Here is a 20,494-nt window from a genome sequence, read left to right as displayed (position 1 = left end):
TCCTTTGTTTTTAAAAAAAAGCAGTTAACAGCATTAGAAAGAATACTTGCAATTCTATAATGTCTCAAAGAGAGCAAAACTATTAGAAGCATTGAAGCAATTTTTAGTTTGTACAAGGGAAAGCAAGGGAAAGCAAGATATTGATTACATTACATTGACTGATCTTTTTGTGTCTTTGAGCAAAAGAACGTTTTATTATTTTCGGCAAGGCAAAGAGTTGGAGGCGCACGTCCAACAAAGATCGTTTGAAATAATGACCAAGGATGGCAGATGAAGCGGCTTCTTCCCGATCCATCAAATCCTTTTTTTGTTTCTCTCGAGCAATCCTAGGCTCTCTTTTCAATGGGAAAACTTTTTGTTTGAAATGGTTTATTGATCACAGTGGCAACTGTTATTTTCGAGGAAATCCTACTAATAATTAAAATCGGCCTTCTAATTGTGTTACAAGTAAGTTAAGTGCTCAAGATTCAGCCTTGGGGATTTTGGCCTGAGTTATGATTCCAATCACTGTTGTTTCTTGTGCATTAGGCTTTATACTATTAATTTTGTCACACTTTTGTATTGATCGACGTAAACTGTACATGCGACTTTTATTTTGTGTGGATAGTGGAACCCTAAAGGGTGACACAATTCATTCTGGACCTCTGATATATGTTGGGATTTTGAACAAAGAGGAAAAAAAACAATTTCTTGCCAACCTTGCAACCTGAGAAGTTGACGGAACTTTGAGAGCATCCATTTTTTTTGTCATGCAGCATTGCTGGGTGGAGCAACTTGGAGGGGATAAGGAATTGAGTGTAGAAATGTGTGAGTCTAATTAAAACGATGAAAATAATTACTGATACAGGCTGACAGACAGCCTCGCCCTCAGACATCCTCAGTAATTAGTTAATTAACCAAACGCAAATTAGCAGGGAGAATTTGTCAGCCTTAATGGAGAAGATGGTGAGCCCTCCTCTCGCTTTTTATTTTGACACCGCGTTCTAGCAAACAGCCTCCGTTATCTGCTTGTTTGTTTGGTATGTATGTTGTGTGTGTCAAGCTATAATGGACTTTTTTTGTTGTTGCAAGTTTCAAATAGACTATTTGCATCCCAGTTGCATCAGGGTAGGTAATATATTTATGGCCAAGTCAATTCATTTCAATTAAATATGATTTCATGATAACGAGGTGGGAATATTTTCCAGTTTTGCCTAAAATAACAGGAACAAATCGAGTCACTGCTGCCATCTGTTCCTCTTTGAATGGCCCCATGTAAAAATGAATGAATTGCATAACTTTTTTTTTTTCTTTTCAAGTTTGAATATTAAAATGGAAAATGGACTTGTTGCTTATCTACAAATATTTGTATCTCTGTCGACCCATTAAGCGTGAAATTGGCTTTTTTTTTTTATTGCTATGGATGGTTCCCCAATATTATGTTCTGAAAATGTCAATAAAAAAAAAAATACTCAAGTAACCTAAAAAAGGGTTCTGTGAAATAATTTGCAATAAATTGTCATATGTCATAGAGAATTTCCAAAAAGCTGCACAGATGTAAACTAGGAAGCCAATAATACTAGTGAACCAATTTGCCCTTCATACCTTAGCCAATTAAAAAGCTAGGATATAACCGTGATTTTCCATTGAATAAAAATGGATACAAATTTGAATATGTCAAGCGGTGCTAAACCCAAACTGGCAAAAATGAGAAAATTGTATTATTTAGGTTGAAATAGTTCTTAAAAAAATCGAACTACTATATCCTTAGGCGTATTTAATTGGCCTGTCCTTGGAAAGATTTTTCCTTCGTCTCCAAAAGTTTGCCAACCCTTGACTTGCATTTAAATCACATTTAATGCGTTTCACATTTTTCCAGAGCAACTGACTCAGCCTCACCTAAACAACACAAATGACAAAATCTGCAAATTGATACTTAAGCACATACGTACATTGCATGCATAAAAGGTTTTGAGCATTTGAACAGACAAGTGCAAGGTGTGTTTGTCTGTTTGTGTGTGCGCTGGTGTGCCTGTGCCTTGAGGGGTAGCAGAAATATGCACATTGAGGTCAGAGCTGTCAGTCAAGCCCAATCTGTTCCTTGCGTGCGGTTGTGTTTGTGTGTATGTGCAATGACTCATAAGAATAACCTATTGTTGCCACTGGAAAATATTCTCGCTCTATTAGCGCCATTGTCTTTGCGTTGTCGACAGGCTATTGTTTCCAAGTTCTTGGCACACTTCAAAAAAAAAAAAAATTGTAGAAACCTGAAGTGGAAAAAAAGTTCAACAACACCATGCCATAATCCCCCAAAAACTTTGGATAAACTTTTTCAATACTTTGAATTTTATTCATGTGTGTATTTATTAGGCTATGTTTTTTTTTTCTTTTTTTAGGCCAAAGAAAAAAAAGTATTGTAGTGTCAGATGACCCCTTACCCCAATAAGTCCAATAAATTGATATCAGACTGTACTAACTTAGAATTTACCTAACCTCGTCGCGTTCCCCTACTAACCAATAAAAACGGGCTGGAGCTAAATAAACCAAACTGAATATTTTTGAACTTATGATATTTCAACTCAACATTTTTGCTTTATTATCGGCACCAATTTTTTTATCATACCATGAAATATTTTTAATTTTGTCCATGAATAGTGTTCAACCATACTACATTTTCTTGTACTTGTACTTGGAGAAGCATCCATGCAGGATGATGAATATTTCGGCCCGGTGCAAAGTCTAGCTTTGCCGCTTACTTTATTCCGCAGCCCCTGACTTTGCCCTAACGTCGGAGATACGACATGACCCTGCAGGCATGTGTTCTCCTTCCCTCCCCACACCCTTGTCTTGTGGTATTCCTCGGGTGTCCACGCCCCATGTCCTGTGGTGTAGCTCCTTTAAAGAAATGTATGTTTGGGTTATGGTCAGTGACATGCAAAAACACTGTGGGGCCTAACAGAATGTGAGCACTGTCACAATCAATTAGAGGCAACCGCGTTGTTGCGTATGTGTGTGTTTGGCTACTTGACTGGTGGGGAGACACCAGTACAGATGGAGGCTTCGGTTACGATGAGTGTCACGGCCGGGCCTCCTCCTGTCCTCTCTGGTCCACGTCAAGAAAAGCCCTTGTGCTGCTGTCCAAGGTAACCCAAGGAGCCTTTTGGCCAAACCAGTGTCCCCTTTTGTCTCCTTGTCTTACACTCGGCGAATTTTCCACACATGCTAGCAATATTGAAACGACGCTCTCCATATTTTTGGGGAAAAAAAAATAATTCTATTAATTGCACTGCAATTCTCTCACGATGAAATTAGTTTTTTGTTTCCTGTGTATTCATACGGATTTGGACTGGTGGTTATATCCCTGTCTAGCCTTAACACGCACACACCGAGTATTAAGTGTTATGAGGCTGGGCTCAACGCTATAGGGGCAGATGGTCGGTTCACGGCCTTGCTCACTCGATCAGACTAGGCATTTTGTTCAGACACCGAGCAGAGACCTCCATTGCCCCGAGGCAAACTCTTTCTCTCTTTCACGCAGTCTGTGAGCCAAAGATGAATTTCTATTATATCTGAAAACACCGCAGATAATACACTGCCCCCCCTCCACTCCTCTCTCATCATCTTCTTCGATAACAAATGATCAGACGTGCTCTTATCTCGCCAGAATTCCTGTTGCCAAATCTGTGGTCACGCTTTACCTGTTTGCAATGCATTTACATTATAATGTGGAAGGATGGACAAGAAGGAAGCTAGATTCGTTGATCTGATATGATTTTTGCAGGGTTAAATTGATCTGACACAGACTTGGTTTCATATTGTGGAAGATTTCTCAAATAAGTCAACACCTAACTTGTTAAACTAAAACGTAAATGGACAGCGAGCGCTTGTGTTGGCTCCTCCATCCCCGGTGACACAAGCGCTCTGTTTATTTAAAAGGAGGGATTAGGAGGAACCGTGCAAATGTTTCTTTTGAAAGTAAATCAATTCATAATGCCAGCAGGCTCTGAGGGGGTACTTAACAGGGTCAATCAATTAAGTGCGGCTTCAAACATTTTCATGCTAAGACTGTAGACTGAAAAATAGGTTTGATTGCTTTTAATGTTCTTAGCCTTGTCATGATGGCCTAGTTGTCATTTGTGGTGGTACGAAAATGTTTCTTTACACTGACACTTAAATCAGAGCTCAGTAGCATCTACCATATTTTCCGGACTATAAGGCGCACCTAAAATTTTCTCAAAAGCCAACAGTGCGCCTTATAGTCCGGTGCGCCTTATATAAGGACCAAATTCCTAAATTTAAACTGGCCCGAAGCATTGGGTCATGAAATCAATCATAAGTGGCCCGCTGAAGACTATGAATCATGAATCAAAAAGACTATGGATCATTATTTTGTGATTATAAAGTCATTTGTTGCGTCTGAAGTTGAAATAAAGATAAAATGGAGAATGATTTGATTTGGATTCAAAATCTGACATGATGCATTAATGGTGCGCCTTATAGTCCGGTGCGTCTTATATAAGGACAAAGTTTTAAAATGGGCCATTCATTGAAGGTGCGCCTTATAGTCCGGTGCGCCTTATAGTCCGGAAAATACGATAATTAGTTTAGCATTTTTGGCTCCTCTAACTAGTTTTATGTACTACAGCTAAATATTTGTCATCACATTGCTACTGATTTGCCTCACCCTTTGGCAGGATTGAAATAATTCCGTAATGAATTCCCCCCCCATCCCTGTTTGTCTGTAATTGCTTTGACCCATGAATTCCTCAAACAATAAGCACATCTAATAACAACCAGTTCTCAAGGGATTGTGGGGTGGATGAATATTGGGCAAGGTGGAGGCGGGTTGAGGGTTGGATGGAGCGCAGGATATATGCATGGATATTTAATTATTACTATTAAAAAATAAACTTTAATTGTGTGGGTTGTGGTGGCTCGGTGGCATACTGGCATGTCAGCCTCACAGTTTGGAGGGTGCAGGTTCGATTCCACCTCTGGCTCTCCCAGCATGTTCTCTGGCAAAACAAATCTTCTGTAGCCTATAGTCATCTTCTCTTTTTATATTAGGATTTTAATACCCTTTTTTTTTTAGTGTCGATTTTCTTTTGCAAGTTATGTATGAAGAAAATGTATGTAAAAAGTCAACAAAAAACACATGGACAGAATCTTTATTTGTTTTTGTGTGACTTTAGAGCAGTGCTTTTCAAACACGGGGGAGGACCCAGGGGAACATTTTTTTTGGGACTAATTAGAATAGTGTAATTGCACATCCTCTACAGTAGATGGCAGTGGTGCCTTCTTTTTTTTTTTTTTAGGCAAATTGATGCACTTTTTAATTTACTGTTGTCTTTAATGTTTAAGGATGAACAAAGTAAAGTATTAAGCACAGTTTTAAAGGCATAACTTGTGTTTGGAGCATTGTATTTATCTTTCAGTCATATTTCCCTATAAATAAATGTTAGTCAAATGACAACTTGAACCTTTTCAGCACTGTTGTCATCCTTGTCATGTTACTACTTTTTGGTCAAATATGCAACAGGTACATTCCTTGGAAAAATTGGTCACATGACTAGGTGACAACATTCTGAGTGACGACACGAGCCAAATAGATTTGATCCAAAACACATCAAGTATGGTCTTTGTTCTTTTTAATGTTGAATAGCATAATCTGTCATTTTTTGTTGTTGGTACGATTGTACTGTATGTTGCCGTGTCGAAATGAGCATGAGTGGCTTGGTGACAGGAGCGTGTCCTCCTCTGTGACCTTGAGCCGTCTGGAGAAGGCGCCTTGCCTCAGTAGCAGCAGTGGCCACTGTCACTTCAACTTAATATCTTCAAACAGTCCTTAAGGGAGTCTGACTGCTAGCATCCCTCCCAGCCCCCCTACCCCAACCCCCACCCGCACTCCTTCTCCCAATACAGCAATAAGTCCCACCCACACCTCGCCCTAAGCTACCATCCGTGCACATTGTCCCTCATGCATACTGATCCGCACGTTGCGTCTCAACGGCAGACACCGAAGAGCTGCTCGACTCGGCCGGGCCGGGCCCTGCAGACACACGAACGACCTCCAGCCACTCCTCGTCAGCTCTACATATGTCACGTGTTAATGACATCAAGTCGGTCATGGTGTAGGTGAGGGCCAGCACATTGAGCGACCCCGCCGCTTTCCTTCTCCTTGGAATGTCACTCAGTTCCCTTTTGGCTTTTGAGTGTCACGCTTTCAAGGTTTTAACTACAGACTTGTGCTTTTGAGTCTTTCAGCTGGCTTTCCACCCCCCCCCCCCCCCCGTCCCATTTATGCCCAAAATGATTAAGGAAAGAATTATTATTTTTTTTGCCGCAAAATGAATGCACACGTTTAGATGACCCCTTAACTTGAACTAGAGGGAAGTCAAAAGTTTTTGACAAAACTATTTCAGATAAAAATAAAGGAGAGATGCACTTTCTTTTGTGTTTCTGATATCTAAAAAGACATATTTGTCTTTTTAGTTCTTAATGTGATGCATCATATCACAATTGTATTAATAATCAATCAACTATTTATTGTTATTTTTAGCCCTTTCCCTTTTACACCAAATGAATTTTCATGACTCTCAGAACTTGAGCCAACGACAAACACGTAAACATGTCATTAATGTTACGAGTGAATAAAATACACAGCAGCTGTGCTAACCCTCTTTTATGCAAAAAAAAAAAAAGAAAATGTCATTCTTACCTTCTGTGTGGGTGGGGGGGGCCTTGCCTTTCATATCGATCACACTTGTGCCAACTGTTAGTTTTGTCTTTACATATAAAGAACCTCGGGCGTCTATTGTGGGCCCCAGCGGACTTTTGCTGCACGCTAAAGGGCTTTTTTTTTTTTTTTTTTTTGTGCGGTACTGTCACGCTTGCTCGTTCCACCAAAGCTCTGCGTGTTATTATTCATGGCTCTCCACACATTTGTTGAGAAGGCCAGGATCAAACAGGCCGATTTGCAACGCCTGACACCCGCTACTATGAGTGTGTGTGTGTTTCTTTGTGCATGTGTGAGAGAGAAAGAAATCAGCTCTAGCTCAGTAATGACAGGATTTGTTAAACAGTAAATTAATGAATAATGAAATATCCAGCGCCTTCACAGCCTGCAGCACAGTGCTGTGAGCAGGAATTACTCCCGACCTGCACTTGGCTGTCTGCATGCTGGATAAACTGCATATATGTGTGTGTGTGTGTGGGATAAGAATTTTTACAGCCCGTTGGGTGACAAAGAGCTGCAAGGCTTTGCTGATGGCAACGTGCTTCTTCACTTTCTGTCCAAATGACAGGGTGACACAGGATGCAAGACGTAACGTCTACATGGATGAGCTGAGTTGTTATGGACTCAGGTTTTTTTTCCACAGCTGGATCACTTTCAACCTTAAAGTATTGCACCTTGACATTTTCATGAAAACAATGTCATCATATAGTTTGAGCAATAGAAGATGCACAGTATACTTTATGCTTATAATCTATCTAGCAGTGTTAGGTTAAAACAAATAATAAAATCCAGGGCTTTGAAAATTTCACTTTGCAATGTTTAGTCCAGTAGGACAACATGGGACCGGTCTTTGTTGTGTAGCCACTGATTCTCAATAGCTTCTCCTTTTTGTTGGACGGGAATTGCTCGCGGACGTGCAGGTTCTGAACTCTGCACCTGCGTCACACGACGTTCCACTCCACGGGTCACGCTAAGCCCCAGGCTGCCTCTATCACTCGCTCCTTCTCGCCTTCCCTTTCTCTCGCTTCCCTCTTGCTATCTATTTTTTTTTTTACCAATGTGGATTGTTTAAAAAAAAAAAAAAAGCCTGATTTCAAAATCTCGCCCTGCTCGAACCAGCGCTGTCACGTGCTCTCCCATCATTAGTACATTGCAAGATAGCCACCATAGGAGAAGATAGCCAACACAGAAGCCCCCCCCAAGGCACAATTCCTTTCCCCTTACGCACGTGCGAGTGCGAGGCCTCCAGAATACAGCCAATTATCTCGCTGGAATCTATCCTGCTGTGTGCATGCTCTGGAATACATTGCATGATGACATACCAGTATCTGGTCTATTATTACCAGTAGCAGTTTTGCTAGTGTTGTAGTTAAAATGGCTATTGTGTGCAAAGAACACTTGATAAGATGCTAGTATAGCAGTGTTGGGTAAAAAAAAAAAAAATTCTGCTTGACAGTAATGTTAGTGACACTAATACTAAGCTAACCTAAAATTATTATAGTTTGTGTAACATCAAAGTTTTTGAAAGTGGAGAACGTGTCAGAAAATGTACCCTTTTTTTTTTTTTTTTTTTAATTTACAGAACTGGAAATTAGTTATGCACAAGCTGGGAGTGACCTTAAGGTTGTGTAGTGTAAAATATCTATAAAATCAGTCATTTTATTTAATTTTATTTATTTATTTATTATTCAGTTTAGCTTTGGTTTGCTACAAATACTTCTATACACATTATTTAACAAAAACAAACAAACTTTCTCTTATATTTTATTATATATTGTTGTATTGTTTGGTTAAAAGGCTTGCTTTGGGTCCCTGGGGAAAAAAAAAAAAGTTTCCAAAATAGAAATTTGCTCTTCAAATGAAGCCATTGAAATTGCGCCGCAAAAAATAGATGTAATTCAAACCTTGTGAACAAATGATAATTTTTTTTTTATTTCACTGTTTTGCATCAGCTGCTACAAACATAATTTTGGTATGCAGATTTTCTTCCTCTTAAATTTGATTCAAAATGCAGCAGATAGTTTCATGTGAGCGGACCTGCTTTGTTTTGCTAATTTCGTTGAAGTTTGTTAGTGGGATACATTTAGAGACGATGACCATTATATTTGCCTTTCTTTTGGTGCATTTTTTGGCTTTTCATCAGATTTCGTTTTTCAAAACGTTTCTTTTCTGATGGAATTAAAACATCCAATCAGTGCATATTTGAAATACAGTACGAGCATTATAAATAGTGCAGCCAGCGTTTTTATGGAGGAAAGGTGCCCGCAGCATACCACTCATAATAAAACACATGGTTTATTATCAATGTGATAGAAATGAAAGCACAGGACAATTCAAAGGATGTCTACCCATCATCAGCACCATGACAACAGCTCTATAAGAACAGAAAAAACATTGGATGAGTCCTTATATCCCCCCCGCCCCACACCCACCCACTGGCAACTCACAAAGATCAAATCACAAATAAATAGGCCTACTCCAAAATAGCTGGCACGTATTTACAAAATCAACCGTTTAAATTAATATAAATAAATATGTACACACATAAATTACCCCCTCACAAACACCTTTCCTTTCTTTTTGTGTGTAATAACCAGACAAATCTGTTTTATCGATAGATCACCTATCTTCATACTCACAATGCTTTTGTTGCGTGAAGACAAACACAAAGCGCACACAAAATGTCTCTTGCTGCACACAGCACGCTGGTCTGATGCTGGAGCAAAATGGATGGAATGCCAGCTTGTCCTCAGGGAGTGAAAGAAGGTAATAGAGATGAACAATCCCTCTGTGAACTTGGTCCTCCCTTTTTTCCCCCCCTCATGCAGGCCAGTGAGTCAGTCTCGGCGGCGTAAAGCTGCAAGTAACAACGTCATTTCCGTTGTTTTTCCTCTTTCTCGCCAGCCTTGTCCCCGTGACGGTTGGGAGGGTTGTTGAGGAACATCTTGTCGAGTCCTTTGAGTGCCTCGGTGAGGTAGTTTTGGAGGGCTGTGAGCGCAGCACAGATGGCGGGCGAACCGAAGCCGTGTGTGATGAAGGAAAAGTGAGAGAGGCAGCTCTGGATGCCGGGTTCCAGGATGGGGCTGGGCCTCGAGTTGCCCAGGGGAGTCCTGTCCTGGGCCAGCAGGTCTGTGAACTCTTTACACAGCTGTCTGGAGGAAGAAATGCAGTGACATGTCAGAAAGGGCGGCTCAGAGAAAGGGAGGGCTGCGCTGCTGTGAGAGTGATCACTTCAACGGATATTAGATATTCAGGAGTAACCTCAATCCACAATGGTAGAGGTGTCCAAACTGCTCTCAGGGGGCCATTTGCGGCCCACTACTCATTTTTCAGCGGCCCTCGATGTATAGAATACTAAAAATATTTAACAAGGCCTGCAATACGAGTTATTATTGCCATAATTCCAAAAGTTAACTAATATTGTAACCCATTTATCAAAGACAATGGCAACTGAAATTGTGATATGGAAAAATTGGGCATTTAAAGTGCATACATCAACAATTCGTGTCAAAATGAACAGAAAAAAATTCTAAAGTATAATTTTTTAAGTTGAACACCATTCCCCCCCCCCCCCCCCCACTTTTAAGATAATGTGACATTTTGCCTGTGCTTTTTTTCTCATGTTTAAATTTAGCAGTTTACTTGAAGGCACTTTGCCACAACGTATCTAATGTTTCATCTTGTAGGTTTTCTCTGGAGACCTTTTTGAAAAAAAAATCCTTATAAAACAAAACAAAAACTGTGGATTATCTGTTGCGTTATTTGTTGCTTTGGTTATAAAAGCATAATATTGAATTGCATTGTGGTCGAGCGATTTAACACATACGAACATGTCATAGTTTTATCTAGATCACCTTCAAATGTTTGTGTAAATAATCCAAAAATAGTCTCTTTTGCTTTTATTTTATTAGCGCTTTTTTTTTTTAAAAGGCAGCTAACAATTTCATCTGACCTTTTATTAGGGCAACCCCAAATAATAATGGCACAACATAGGATGTATATTTGAAGGCCTTAAAGTGGGGGCGATAGGTTTTTAACATCTCATTTTAGACACCTTGTTAAATTCAAACACATCATTTTTCATTGAGCTTTGGGCCCAATTTATATTCACGGGATCTCTGTACCCCCCCCCCCCCCACACACACACACACACTCGCTATAGAGGCCTAAGGGCAGCACTGCAGCAAATGAGTGACAGGCGGTGCAGGCCGAGCCCAGCTGGGGTTAGTTGAGTAGAGAGAAGAAGTCTCCACCCCGGGCTACACTTTAGGCCCTTCACTGTTGTTTTCTGATGACTTGAAACACTTCACTGATAAATAATGAATTTCTAAGAGGCACCACCGACACACGGTGGTGGAGCACGTTCACATCTGAGCATCAAACATCCACCGGTGAGCACATCAGCCATACCAAGCACCAAGCTTTTTTTATTTTTGTTGCTATCCGAAATATATTTACGCCCAACATTGTATTTGTAAAATGTATTACTCCAAGTAACTTTACATGGAGATGAGTACATTGCCTGAAAGACAAGAAAAAGGGTCAAATATGCTTGTATTTTCAAATGTCAGTGAGCTCTAATTGTTCAACATCAAACATATCACTGCCCGAAAAGGTTTTGTGCAAACGATTCTTTTAAAGACCGATAACGCTACTCTTGGGCTGACATTTGCCAGAAATAAAATATCTTTAATATTAGAGCTAGCCAATTTAAAAGGGAATTCTTGCGGTGATATTTTCCATCATCAAACATTAGATTTTATTCCGGGTTAAAACTATGAATAAAATCTCATCTCCAAATGTCATTGCCATGCTCACTGCGCCAGAATGAACCAGGCGTATATATTGTAGCACACAGCAGGCTTTGCTCCCTCAGGCCATCCTTTAAGAGGAGGACCAAAGAGAGGGCCCTGGAAAATGAAAGGAGGATTTAATTTCTCACTAATTCCTTCAACCAGAAATCCCCCCCCTCCCCATTTGGAGGTGATGAATGGCCTATTTTTCACCCCAATGTGTGAGGTAATGTCATTCAAATTAAATAGCAACAATATGTTTTTGTGTGGAGGGACAGTCAAGTGTGGGAGCACCCGCTGCTTTGGGCTGAGGTACCAATATATTGGTGTTAATTATTGATATTTATTTATTTTTTTTAAATTAGAATTATTCAGAATAAAAAGCAAACAGCAGAGTAGCCTTAAGAGAATCCAATCAAATGGACCATCAAACTCACTTGGTGGCCAGCAGCATGTTTTTCCGCGTGTGGAGCTCGTTGGGATCCGCATGCTGCCGGTTGAGGTACTCGCTCACGGCTTTGGTGGGGAACTCCGTCTCGCAGATGTAGCCGAAGTCTCGGGCAAGGTGCACCGCCTCACCTGCACAAGGGGAGTCAGCGTGGGTGCATGCGCAAAGAAAAGCCCACTTTTGGGTTTGCAATGAATTGCTGTTCATCAAAATATTTTCACCTCAATTCCCAATAAGTTGTTAGAATTTATTTGAATTAGTTAATAATTTTTAGAAATTGCTCAACTATTAAAATAATATGCAAACAAGGCTCATGGAAACTATTAAATCTAAAATAATAATAATTATTGTTGCTTCAATTGTTTTATCAAATTGATTTAGCTTCCCAGGCTCCCCTCCCCAGGCTCTCAACACATCAGGCCACGCCCTTTAGTGAGGGAAAAAATATCTAGCCTATAAATTTCAAATAATGATTCTAATAATCACCTTCAACTAGTGACGTTAGTAACGTGACATTTGCCGCCTTGCGTCTCCCAGCAGGTAAATTCAGTCCAATCTTCTCTAGTTTTTCCCTCAGGCATTTCCCACCGTTTTTGGACTTTGCTCTGTCAAAAATAGGAATATAATGTAAACATTTGGAGAACACAGCATGCGCAATGTATTTCTTTTAGAGCAAGCATGCCACGAGGGATGTTTAAAGTGATTTGTGTGTGTGTGTGTGTTTCAAAGTGTCTGCATGAGATTTGCATAGAAGTGCAAAATTGTGCGTGTGTGTGTGTGTACCTTCGCAACACGCCCCCCAATAAGGATGCGTTGAGGCACTCGGGCGGGGAAAGTCTCCTCTGCACCTCCCCAACGGTCACTTTGTATTTGGAGGTGGAGCTGAGCAGGGACAGCCGACCCGGTACCGAACAAAACAGTTCGTTGATGTTGACGCTGACTCCACCGATCAGGCCGTCTTTGCCCAGCATCAACGAACCGATATTCTTAGGTGGCATGGGTACTAAAAAGAGGGGCATTTTGTATTAAATTAGTCGATGGGCAATTTAGTATGACTGACATTCAATATAATAGAATAAATAAAAAACACGTTCTGTTTTGATTCAAAATGTGCATCTCCATCAGATTTGGGTGCGTGAAAACTGTTCTTATATTTTTATCTGAAGTAAACATTATTTTTTTGAAAATGCAACTAAACTAAAAATAAAAGCTGTTAATATTTTGGCCAGCATAGCGCAATATTTTCCTCAATGCTGCAAACTAGCGCTGTCAATCAAAACGGATCATTATTATAAGCTTTGTCAAAGTATCATTTTCATTACCGTTCTTTCACAAACAAAACAAGAAAATGATGTTATTTAATGCTGGCGCAAGATAGAAATGAATTTCATCTTCTCAAGCACGTTCACGAGGCCAAAGGTGCAAAGTTCTGGCTACTGATCCAACCTTCCAGATTTTGCACGGCCATTTTACCAAAACAATTGGCGCTCCTTCATCTTATTTCCATTCATGATAATGCTCACACTAGGCGTTAAAATAACGCCGCTGCAGCCACGCATGCATGCATGCATGCACGTGGCCAGTGTGATTATTATTTTTTTGATAGCTCCACAGGGGATAATACAGCAGATTAGCTCTAAACGAGCTCACGAGATCTCCGTGAGCGGTGCCGTTTATTACATCAGCGGCTTAAATGCCCCGCGGGGAGCTCAGTCACTCAACATCCCACGACTGAATCATTGCACATCATCAGCGGCTCGCCTGCATGCGTGGCAGCCTGTCAGCGGCGCTCTGCAGGGGGAGCAGAGGGGGTCGTTATCCCGCTTTACAGCCTCCCCATCCTGGAGCCACTGAGCAGGAACAACTGCTCATTTTTACCACTGGAACTCCACTTTAATGCTTTCCAGTAATACAGCACTCACCGGTCACCCCATTAGGTACACTTAAATGTAAATAAATCTATTTCAGAGGTGTTCCATTTGCAATAGTCTCCAATTTAGAATGTCACCAATTAGAAATTAGTCATGCAATACCAGCTGTTTAATCATTTTCAAGTTTAAAAAAAAAAAACAATTTTAAGATTTGATAATTCATGTGTGCCCAATGATTCACACTCGAGCCATAATTAAAAAAACAACACACATTTATATTGCACATATCGACATGCAGTTTACCTTTCTTAATAACAGATTGATCCAGTATGTTGGTTCCGTTGGTGTCGTCGATAGTCTGTCAGTATCAAGACACATACAAACCAACATTATAAGATTGTCGTATACTGACAGTTCACGCTGTAATAACTCACACATAATTAAGCCTTGGGCTTTTTAAGCGAATGCCATCACGTACCAGCCTTCACCAGACATAATCAAAATGACTTTCAATGACAATAAAATATTGGCAATGAACGTGAAAATCACTTCCATTTACAAATAAAACGATAGAAAAGCAGGAGAAACATAATTTCCTACAATTTATTCAAACGATTGCCATTTATTCCTGTCCAGTGCATTTTTCATATTTCAGAGTTTAACTTTAAATAGCCCAAATACAATTCAAGTAATGTATATTTATATATATGTAGTCGATTTGACGGTGGTTTATTTTACAACAGACTCTGGTCCTTTTCTCAGCCTTAGGCCCTTTTGGGTCAGACCACAGCTGCATTATTTCAGAGGTCACCCCTAAGGGTGCACCTCATTCACTGACCTCTGATCCCGCTAAAAAAAAAATTAACAATTATTTGATTCTGGCATTTAAAGTAAAATGTGTAGAGCTCAGTATTATTATTTTTTTGGTCAGTGTTACATATACACTATTTCTTTTGTCGTTTAACAGAGCAACGATTCCATGCCGGAAAAAAAAATTGATGGACTTGGAAAAATAAAATAAAATCGAAAAAACGCAAAAATAGAGTAGAAATATTAATCACGCATTGAGAGAAATTGACTTTCGACTCACCTGCACATCCTCCATGCCGTGCAGTCCATGCAACAGTCCGTCCCCCATACCGGGCTCCAGTCCCGGATGAGCGGCGTGCAGGAGCACATCGGGCCGCCTCACCCCACCGTAGTCCCGCCGTGGGTCTAGCCCAGGTAGCTGCGCCAGCGAGGCCCGAGGCTGGGCCAACAAAGACGAGCTGTCCATCCGTTCCGCGGCTGCGTCCTGCCGCTGCCGCGCCCCCCATGCGCCTTGTTGGCTCTGGTGCAGAGAGTTCAAGGAGTACGGATCATGCGAGTAGGGGTCCTGGCTCTGGTAGTGGGCGAGCGGCTGGTAAGGTGGTGGGAAATAAGGAGGCTGGAAGTCCGACGATGGTGCGTGGGACAGGGGCGGTGCGCTGGAGTAGGGCCCCGCGTGGGATACCGAACCCAATTGGGACAGGCGTGAGCTGTGACTCGAGACCCCGTCATGACGGTCCTTGAAGAAGCACAGAAAACTAGAAACTTTAAAAAAAAAAAAAAAAGAGCCTGAAGACAAATTTACCACAAACAATAACCATGAGCAAAAACTCACCGCAGTGCAGTAAGAATGGACTAACATCTGGAAAACCGCTGTCAGCCTCACTAAAACAACAAATCCAGCCGAACCGACAACTTTTTAGTCCAGAAGAACCCGGGCATATGCTGCTGCAAACACCTCCAGGGGCTGACTCTTCTCTCTCTCTCTCTCTCTCTCTCCCCTCTCTGCCTCTCTCTCTCTTTCTCACTCCTCACACCATTTACCCTCCCCCGTGTAATTGTTATTCATGACTGAGATTTACATCAAAACTGTATTAATGCGACACATGACCACGAGTGAAGCATCTTCTGAGATGCACAGGTACATTTTTAACCGATCTGTTTAGGAGAATACAAATACCGATTTTTTCGCAGGAGTACATTTTGAACCCTGAAATGAGTGAAAATCCGCGATATGGAGAGACCATACATATGTTTAAATAATTTAATGTGCACATTTAAACGCATTCACACTTTTTGAAACATATTATTTACAATTTTCATTATCCCTATACGGCAGTAAGGCCGAAAGTATTCGGTTTTATCTTCTCCTGTTGGCACATATTTGGCTCATTCCCGAAGCCTTCAAAGATCAGTGGAGGGCTTAAAATGGAACCCGGTTTTCATTTCAATGAAAATCTGGGAAAACTGTTCATCCTCTTATACAAACTGCATTTAAACAAATATTTCCATTTTCAATATTGTAGTATTTAAAAAGGTGTAGAAACCAATAATAGTCATTCTGGATAAAAACCTGATTTTGGAGCGAATGGACAATCGCGATTCATTTGCAATAGTGACAAAATATGTTTTTTTAATGAATCTCCATGACCACACAATAAAACCTTACCAGCTCTAAGTTCCAAGATAAGTTAAACAAATGGAAGTCAGCCCAACCAATTATCCCAAATAAACTATCCATGCAATCCGTGGCGCGTGGGGGGCTCGTGTGAACCATGTCAGGAGTCAAAAGGCGCACTAAACTCACACAATGCCCTCCGCGTCGGGATTGTTTAATGACATTAGGCGCTCCCTTAAACTCCTGTGGCCGTGGGAGAGAGGCCATGTGCGGCACGAGACAAGGCTCTCCCACTGGGCTCTGCCGAGGGGCCCTTTTTTTCGCCTCTCAGTCTGCAGCAATTTGGCTATTTTCTTCTATTATACTTCTGGGATAAAAGCCAAGATGATTTACATGCATCTCACGCCTGAACTAGATTTTATGATAACTTTTGATGTTGTAGCCCATGTTATACTTTGAATTGAAAATACATAACATTCCATCAACACCATTTTATTTTCAAAAATATTTGACTTATAAATGAATTTGTTCAAATTGTGCCCCTCATTTCTCTCATGTTCCAAATAAAAACTAAAGCGTGCATTTAATCCACAAGCAATACATCAAAAATAATAAATGCCAAGTCCCATTTATGATCATGACACAATTTAGGCCTATAAGTTACAGCACCCGGCAGACAAATCACACATGCATGCATTTAAATAAAGCATGCCTAATAGTCTCATTTCAGCAAAATTCCATAAGCAAGGATGGCAACGTTACCTCGTAAATATCTTCATACTTGACATTCTCAACTAGTTTCCACAGCATGGTCGCTGCTTCTCCGCTGTCCGTAAACCGAATGTAAGAGAGGATGAAGTGTCACATCCCTCAGCCTCTCTCTCTCTCTCTCTCTCCCCCTTCCTCCCTCCCACCCTCCCTCCTGCTCCCTCCATCTCCTCGTCTCACCCCCTTCCCTGTTCATAAAGACAGACTTGATGAACAGGGAAGCCCCAGAGAGACTCTAAAAGCGGGAGCACGACGACTACAAAGTATACAAACACTCACTAAAATTCAACAATAACACTTGAAATGAAGTATTGCATGTATTTATACTTGCAACAATATGTAAAAGCTCCCCAAAGACCAAACTGTACAAATTCAGTCAATTCAAATTTTTTAATGCTCTTGGTAATTAACCATACAAGTAGACAAATGTTTTCCCCGCATACAATTATTATTGTATCTTCTATTTAATTGGTACATGTAATTTATAGCGTTATTAGAAGTTTAAAAGATATGTGGTACCTTGAGTCATAGATTTGTGTTGAGGTAATTTGTCAGCCAGTAGGTGGCACTATTGTTTCATGTTGGATATTTGTGACAGTAACATACGGGTTTCTTAAGTGTAAATTAATTGGAATATAAACTGTTTAGTCTATAGTCCTCACAAATATATTTAATGGATGGATAGGTGGTTATTGATTATTGCAAAATTGTGTAAAATACACCTCACGTCTGGAAAAAAAGCAAGACATCATAGTGACAGATTACCCGCACGCCATCTTCCTTCTTACTCTCCAATTATATTGATTTATGATATTTTGGTAGTTTGGATTTTTATTTTCTGGGCAATAGGAGATAAAGCTAGCAGCAACAAATAGAACAACTTATCTCTCTATCTCATCACAGAGTTGAGGCAGATGCAGCTCCAGATAGACTAAAGATGAAAAATTAAGAATTAGAATTCGCAGTATCATTCCCCGGCAGTCAACGCTCCTTTGTTTAAATGTGTATAAACGCTGCCATCTAGTGGTACAGCAATATTCATGCAACTATCGGTACCAAATGGTTGCTTGTAATTTCCAAATAAAATATGACAAGTTAATTCTTACTCCTTGCATTCCTGCCATCTAGTGGAGTAATTGATGTGACGCCATAGATAATTGAACCACGGATAAGGCATCCTTTTTGACATTGTTTTAGAAGCAAAGCCTCAAAATGACCTGCTGCCAAAGAAAGAGTTTTTTATGTCTGGCTTTCTATCAGACGTGTACGCGCGCGCGTGCACGCACACACACTGAGGAGGAGAATATGACTGTTAGCAATGACAGATGCCATGACAGTCTGGAGGTCTGGAGGCATGTTTGTGTTGCTATTTAATGAATTATTATTATCCTGAAGGGCTTTGACACATGATGTATCAGCATACATAACATATAGCACACATGGCCTTTTTTTGTTGTATTCATTTGTATTTATTTGAAACTCAACTGGGAGCAAGTTAAAAAAAGGGTTTCACCATATGAAAGAATTTATAATAATATTCAAACATCTTTCAGTAACGCAAGTGCTGTTTAAATAGAGGTAGTGCAGTTCATAATTTGACCGTTAGATGGCAGTAAAATACCACGAGTAAGCAGCCAGGTCAACACAATTTAAAAAAGGGGCTTAAATTTGCTTGAGTTGTTCTTAACAAAAATAATAACAAACAGTAGTAGTGAAAAGAAAATCGCATCATGTGATTGAATACATTGAATTATAACTATTCATGTGATTTACATTCAGCCTAATTTGTTTTTAAAGTGCATTTACAGAATTTCAATGAGTTGTTTTTCCCTCTTTTCAGTTTATTTTGATTTGCGTATGATTCAAATCAGCAGGGAAATTACCTCCAGAGATTAAATGTTCTTCACACACACATAACAACAAACATCCTTTTACTTAGTGTATTGCATACTTTTGAGTGTGTGTTGGAGGGGGGTGTATATTGTCTGAATCTTGATATTTCTTTGTTGATGTTTGTTTTCTCTTGTGGGTTGCTACTACCATCAAAGCTGCTTTGCTTCGTATACTGGATATTTCTGTGTTGTACAATTTTAAAGGACTATTTGCACAAACACTATGCACTATAACAATACACCCAGGCATAGATTCTTTATCCTCTGAGATATGTAATACTTATGATATTGCAGTATTGAGAAGTTGAGACCATCTCCATGTGCAGAATGTCGGCCGTGCTGTTCACACGAGGCTAATAAAATTGATGTAATTTAATACAACTAAAAAAAATGAAACTTTTTTTTTAGTTCTATTAAATTACATCAATACATATAGAACGCCCACATTTAAACAATAAAGGCTGCAAAACATGAAAAATAATCAATTACACATTTCGACTAACTGGGCAAGAATCTCCGAATAAAGAGCTTTCTTTCTTTTTTTTTTTTTTTTTTTTTTTTTTTTTTTTTTTTTAGAACATATTGGGAACAAGCTGATCTAATGAGCAAAACCCCGCAAGCTATGAAGACGAGTTCTTCTGTACCTTCCTGTCGAAGTCAAATAGCAACAAAGACAACAAAGAAAAAGGTAAGCAAACGTGTGCTCATTATTATGTCGAGAACAAAATGAACCAATGCTAAACATACTTCCAGTTGGTTTTTTTTTGTAATCATCAAATATTTACTTCATCATTTGGTTAAAAAAATGGCAATGAAATGTTAACATGGCTATAACATGGGGAGTAATAACATCACAATATGAAAGTTGAAATAATATAAAAGTACGTAACTTTTAAAACCTAATAAATGACACTTCTATGAAAGACTCATAAAATCTGAATTTAATCGCATTTTAAAAATCACTCTTCAATATTATCACTGAGTAACATTATGACTATTTGTGACAAATTAATTGTCCTTAAATTACTTAAAAGGAATTTCTGACTAATCCTTCCTGCCATATCTGTGTAGCAGCATGAAATCTAACAATAGCAGCAAACTTGTAGCATACGACACCCACGGCACATCTTTCCTTCACATATCACTGTCTTTATTGATAGATCACTTTCCCACTTGAAGCGTTCCGATATTGAGTGAATGTGACAAACCAGTGTAGGCATCTCTGTGACTGATTTTTTTTTTGTATTTTAATGCCACGTATAGTGCGTGTGACCTCATTTTTAACATACTAACAAGTAAACACCATCTACAAAGGTGGGATGGAAATGCCGCTGTTTAATCTTTTTTTTTTCTCTTTAAATTAATTCAACAGTTAAGTTGACATAAATCACTCAGCATGAAAGCAAACATGAGCGCTAGCAAAACAAGCTTTTGTAGCTCCTCACATCATTTCGAAGAAAGTTTTTAGATTTAATGTCGGCATTAGAAACTATGAGTTAAATCTGTTTACTTTGAATTCTCTAATTTATATTCACTGTGTGCGTGTCCGTGTTTGCATACACATTGAGGCCCGAGTAAATAA

At 39.7% G+C, this 20,494-nt stretch overlaps 1 protein-coding gene across 2 annotated transcripts; it reads right to left on the bottom strand.

Moving 5' to 3' along the window:
- Window positions 1–8,991: 8,991 nt before the first annotated feature.
- On the bottom strand, window positions 8,992–17,105 carry tfap2b (transcription factor AP-2 beta). 2 transcript variants are annotated; one of them, XM_037245060.1, is made up of 7 exons: window positions 17,015–17,105; window positions 14,918–15,373; window positions 14,131–14,185; window positions 12,740–12,959; window positions 12,443–12,561; window positions 11,946–12,087; window positions 8,992–9,867 (listed from the first exon to the last, which is right to left on the bottom strand). In XM_037245060.1, the coding sequence occupies exons 1-7, from the start codon at window positions 17,060–17,062 to the stop codon at window positions 9,588–9,590; spliced, it is 1,320 nt and encodes a 439-aa protein (XP_037100955.1). In that variant the 5' UTR covers window positions 17,063–17,105; the 3' UTR covers window positions 8,992–9,587. The 2 variants fall into 2 exon arrangements, with proteins under 2 accessions (XP_037100955.1, XP_037100956.1); XM_037245061.1 differs by lacking the exon at window positions 17,015–17,105 and adding an exon at window positions 15,470–15,860.
- Between the last annotated feature and the right edge of the window lie 3,389 nt (window positions 17,106–20,494).

The sequence above is a fragment of the Syngnathus acus genome, chromosome 24 (genome assembly GCF_901709675.1).
Source record: "Syngnathus acus chromosome 24, fSynAcu1.2, whole genome shotgun sequence".
NCBI classification, from domain to species: Eukaryota; Metazoa; Chordata; class Actinopteri; order Syngnathiformes; family Syngnathidae; genus Syngnathus; species Syngnathus acus.
This window is presented reverse-complemented; position numbering and strand designations above follow the sequence as displayed.

Bases quoted from the DNA above. Each gene is read 5' to 3' on its own strand.
- tfap2b (XM_037245060.1), bottom strand. From the start codon at position 17,062: ATGCTGTGGAAACTAGTTGAGAATGTCAAGTATGAAGATATTTACGAG. The intron at 15,374-17,014 runs GTAACGTTGCCA...TGCTTCTTCAAG, and splicing joins AGTATGAAGATATTTACGAG to GACCGTCATGACGGGGTCTC. The intron at 14,186-14,917 runs GTGAGTCGAAAG...TGATACTGACAG, and splicing joins ACGGCATGGAGGATGTGCAG to ACTATCGACGACACCAACGG.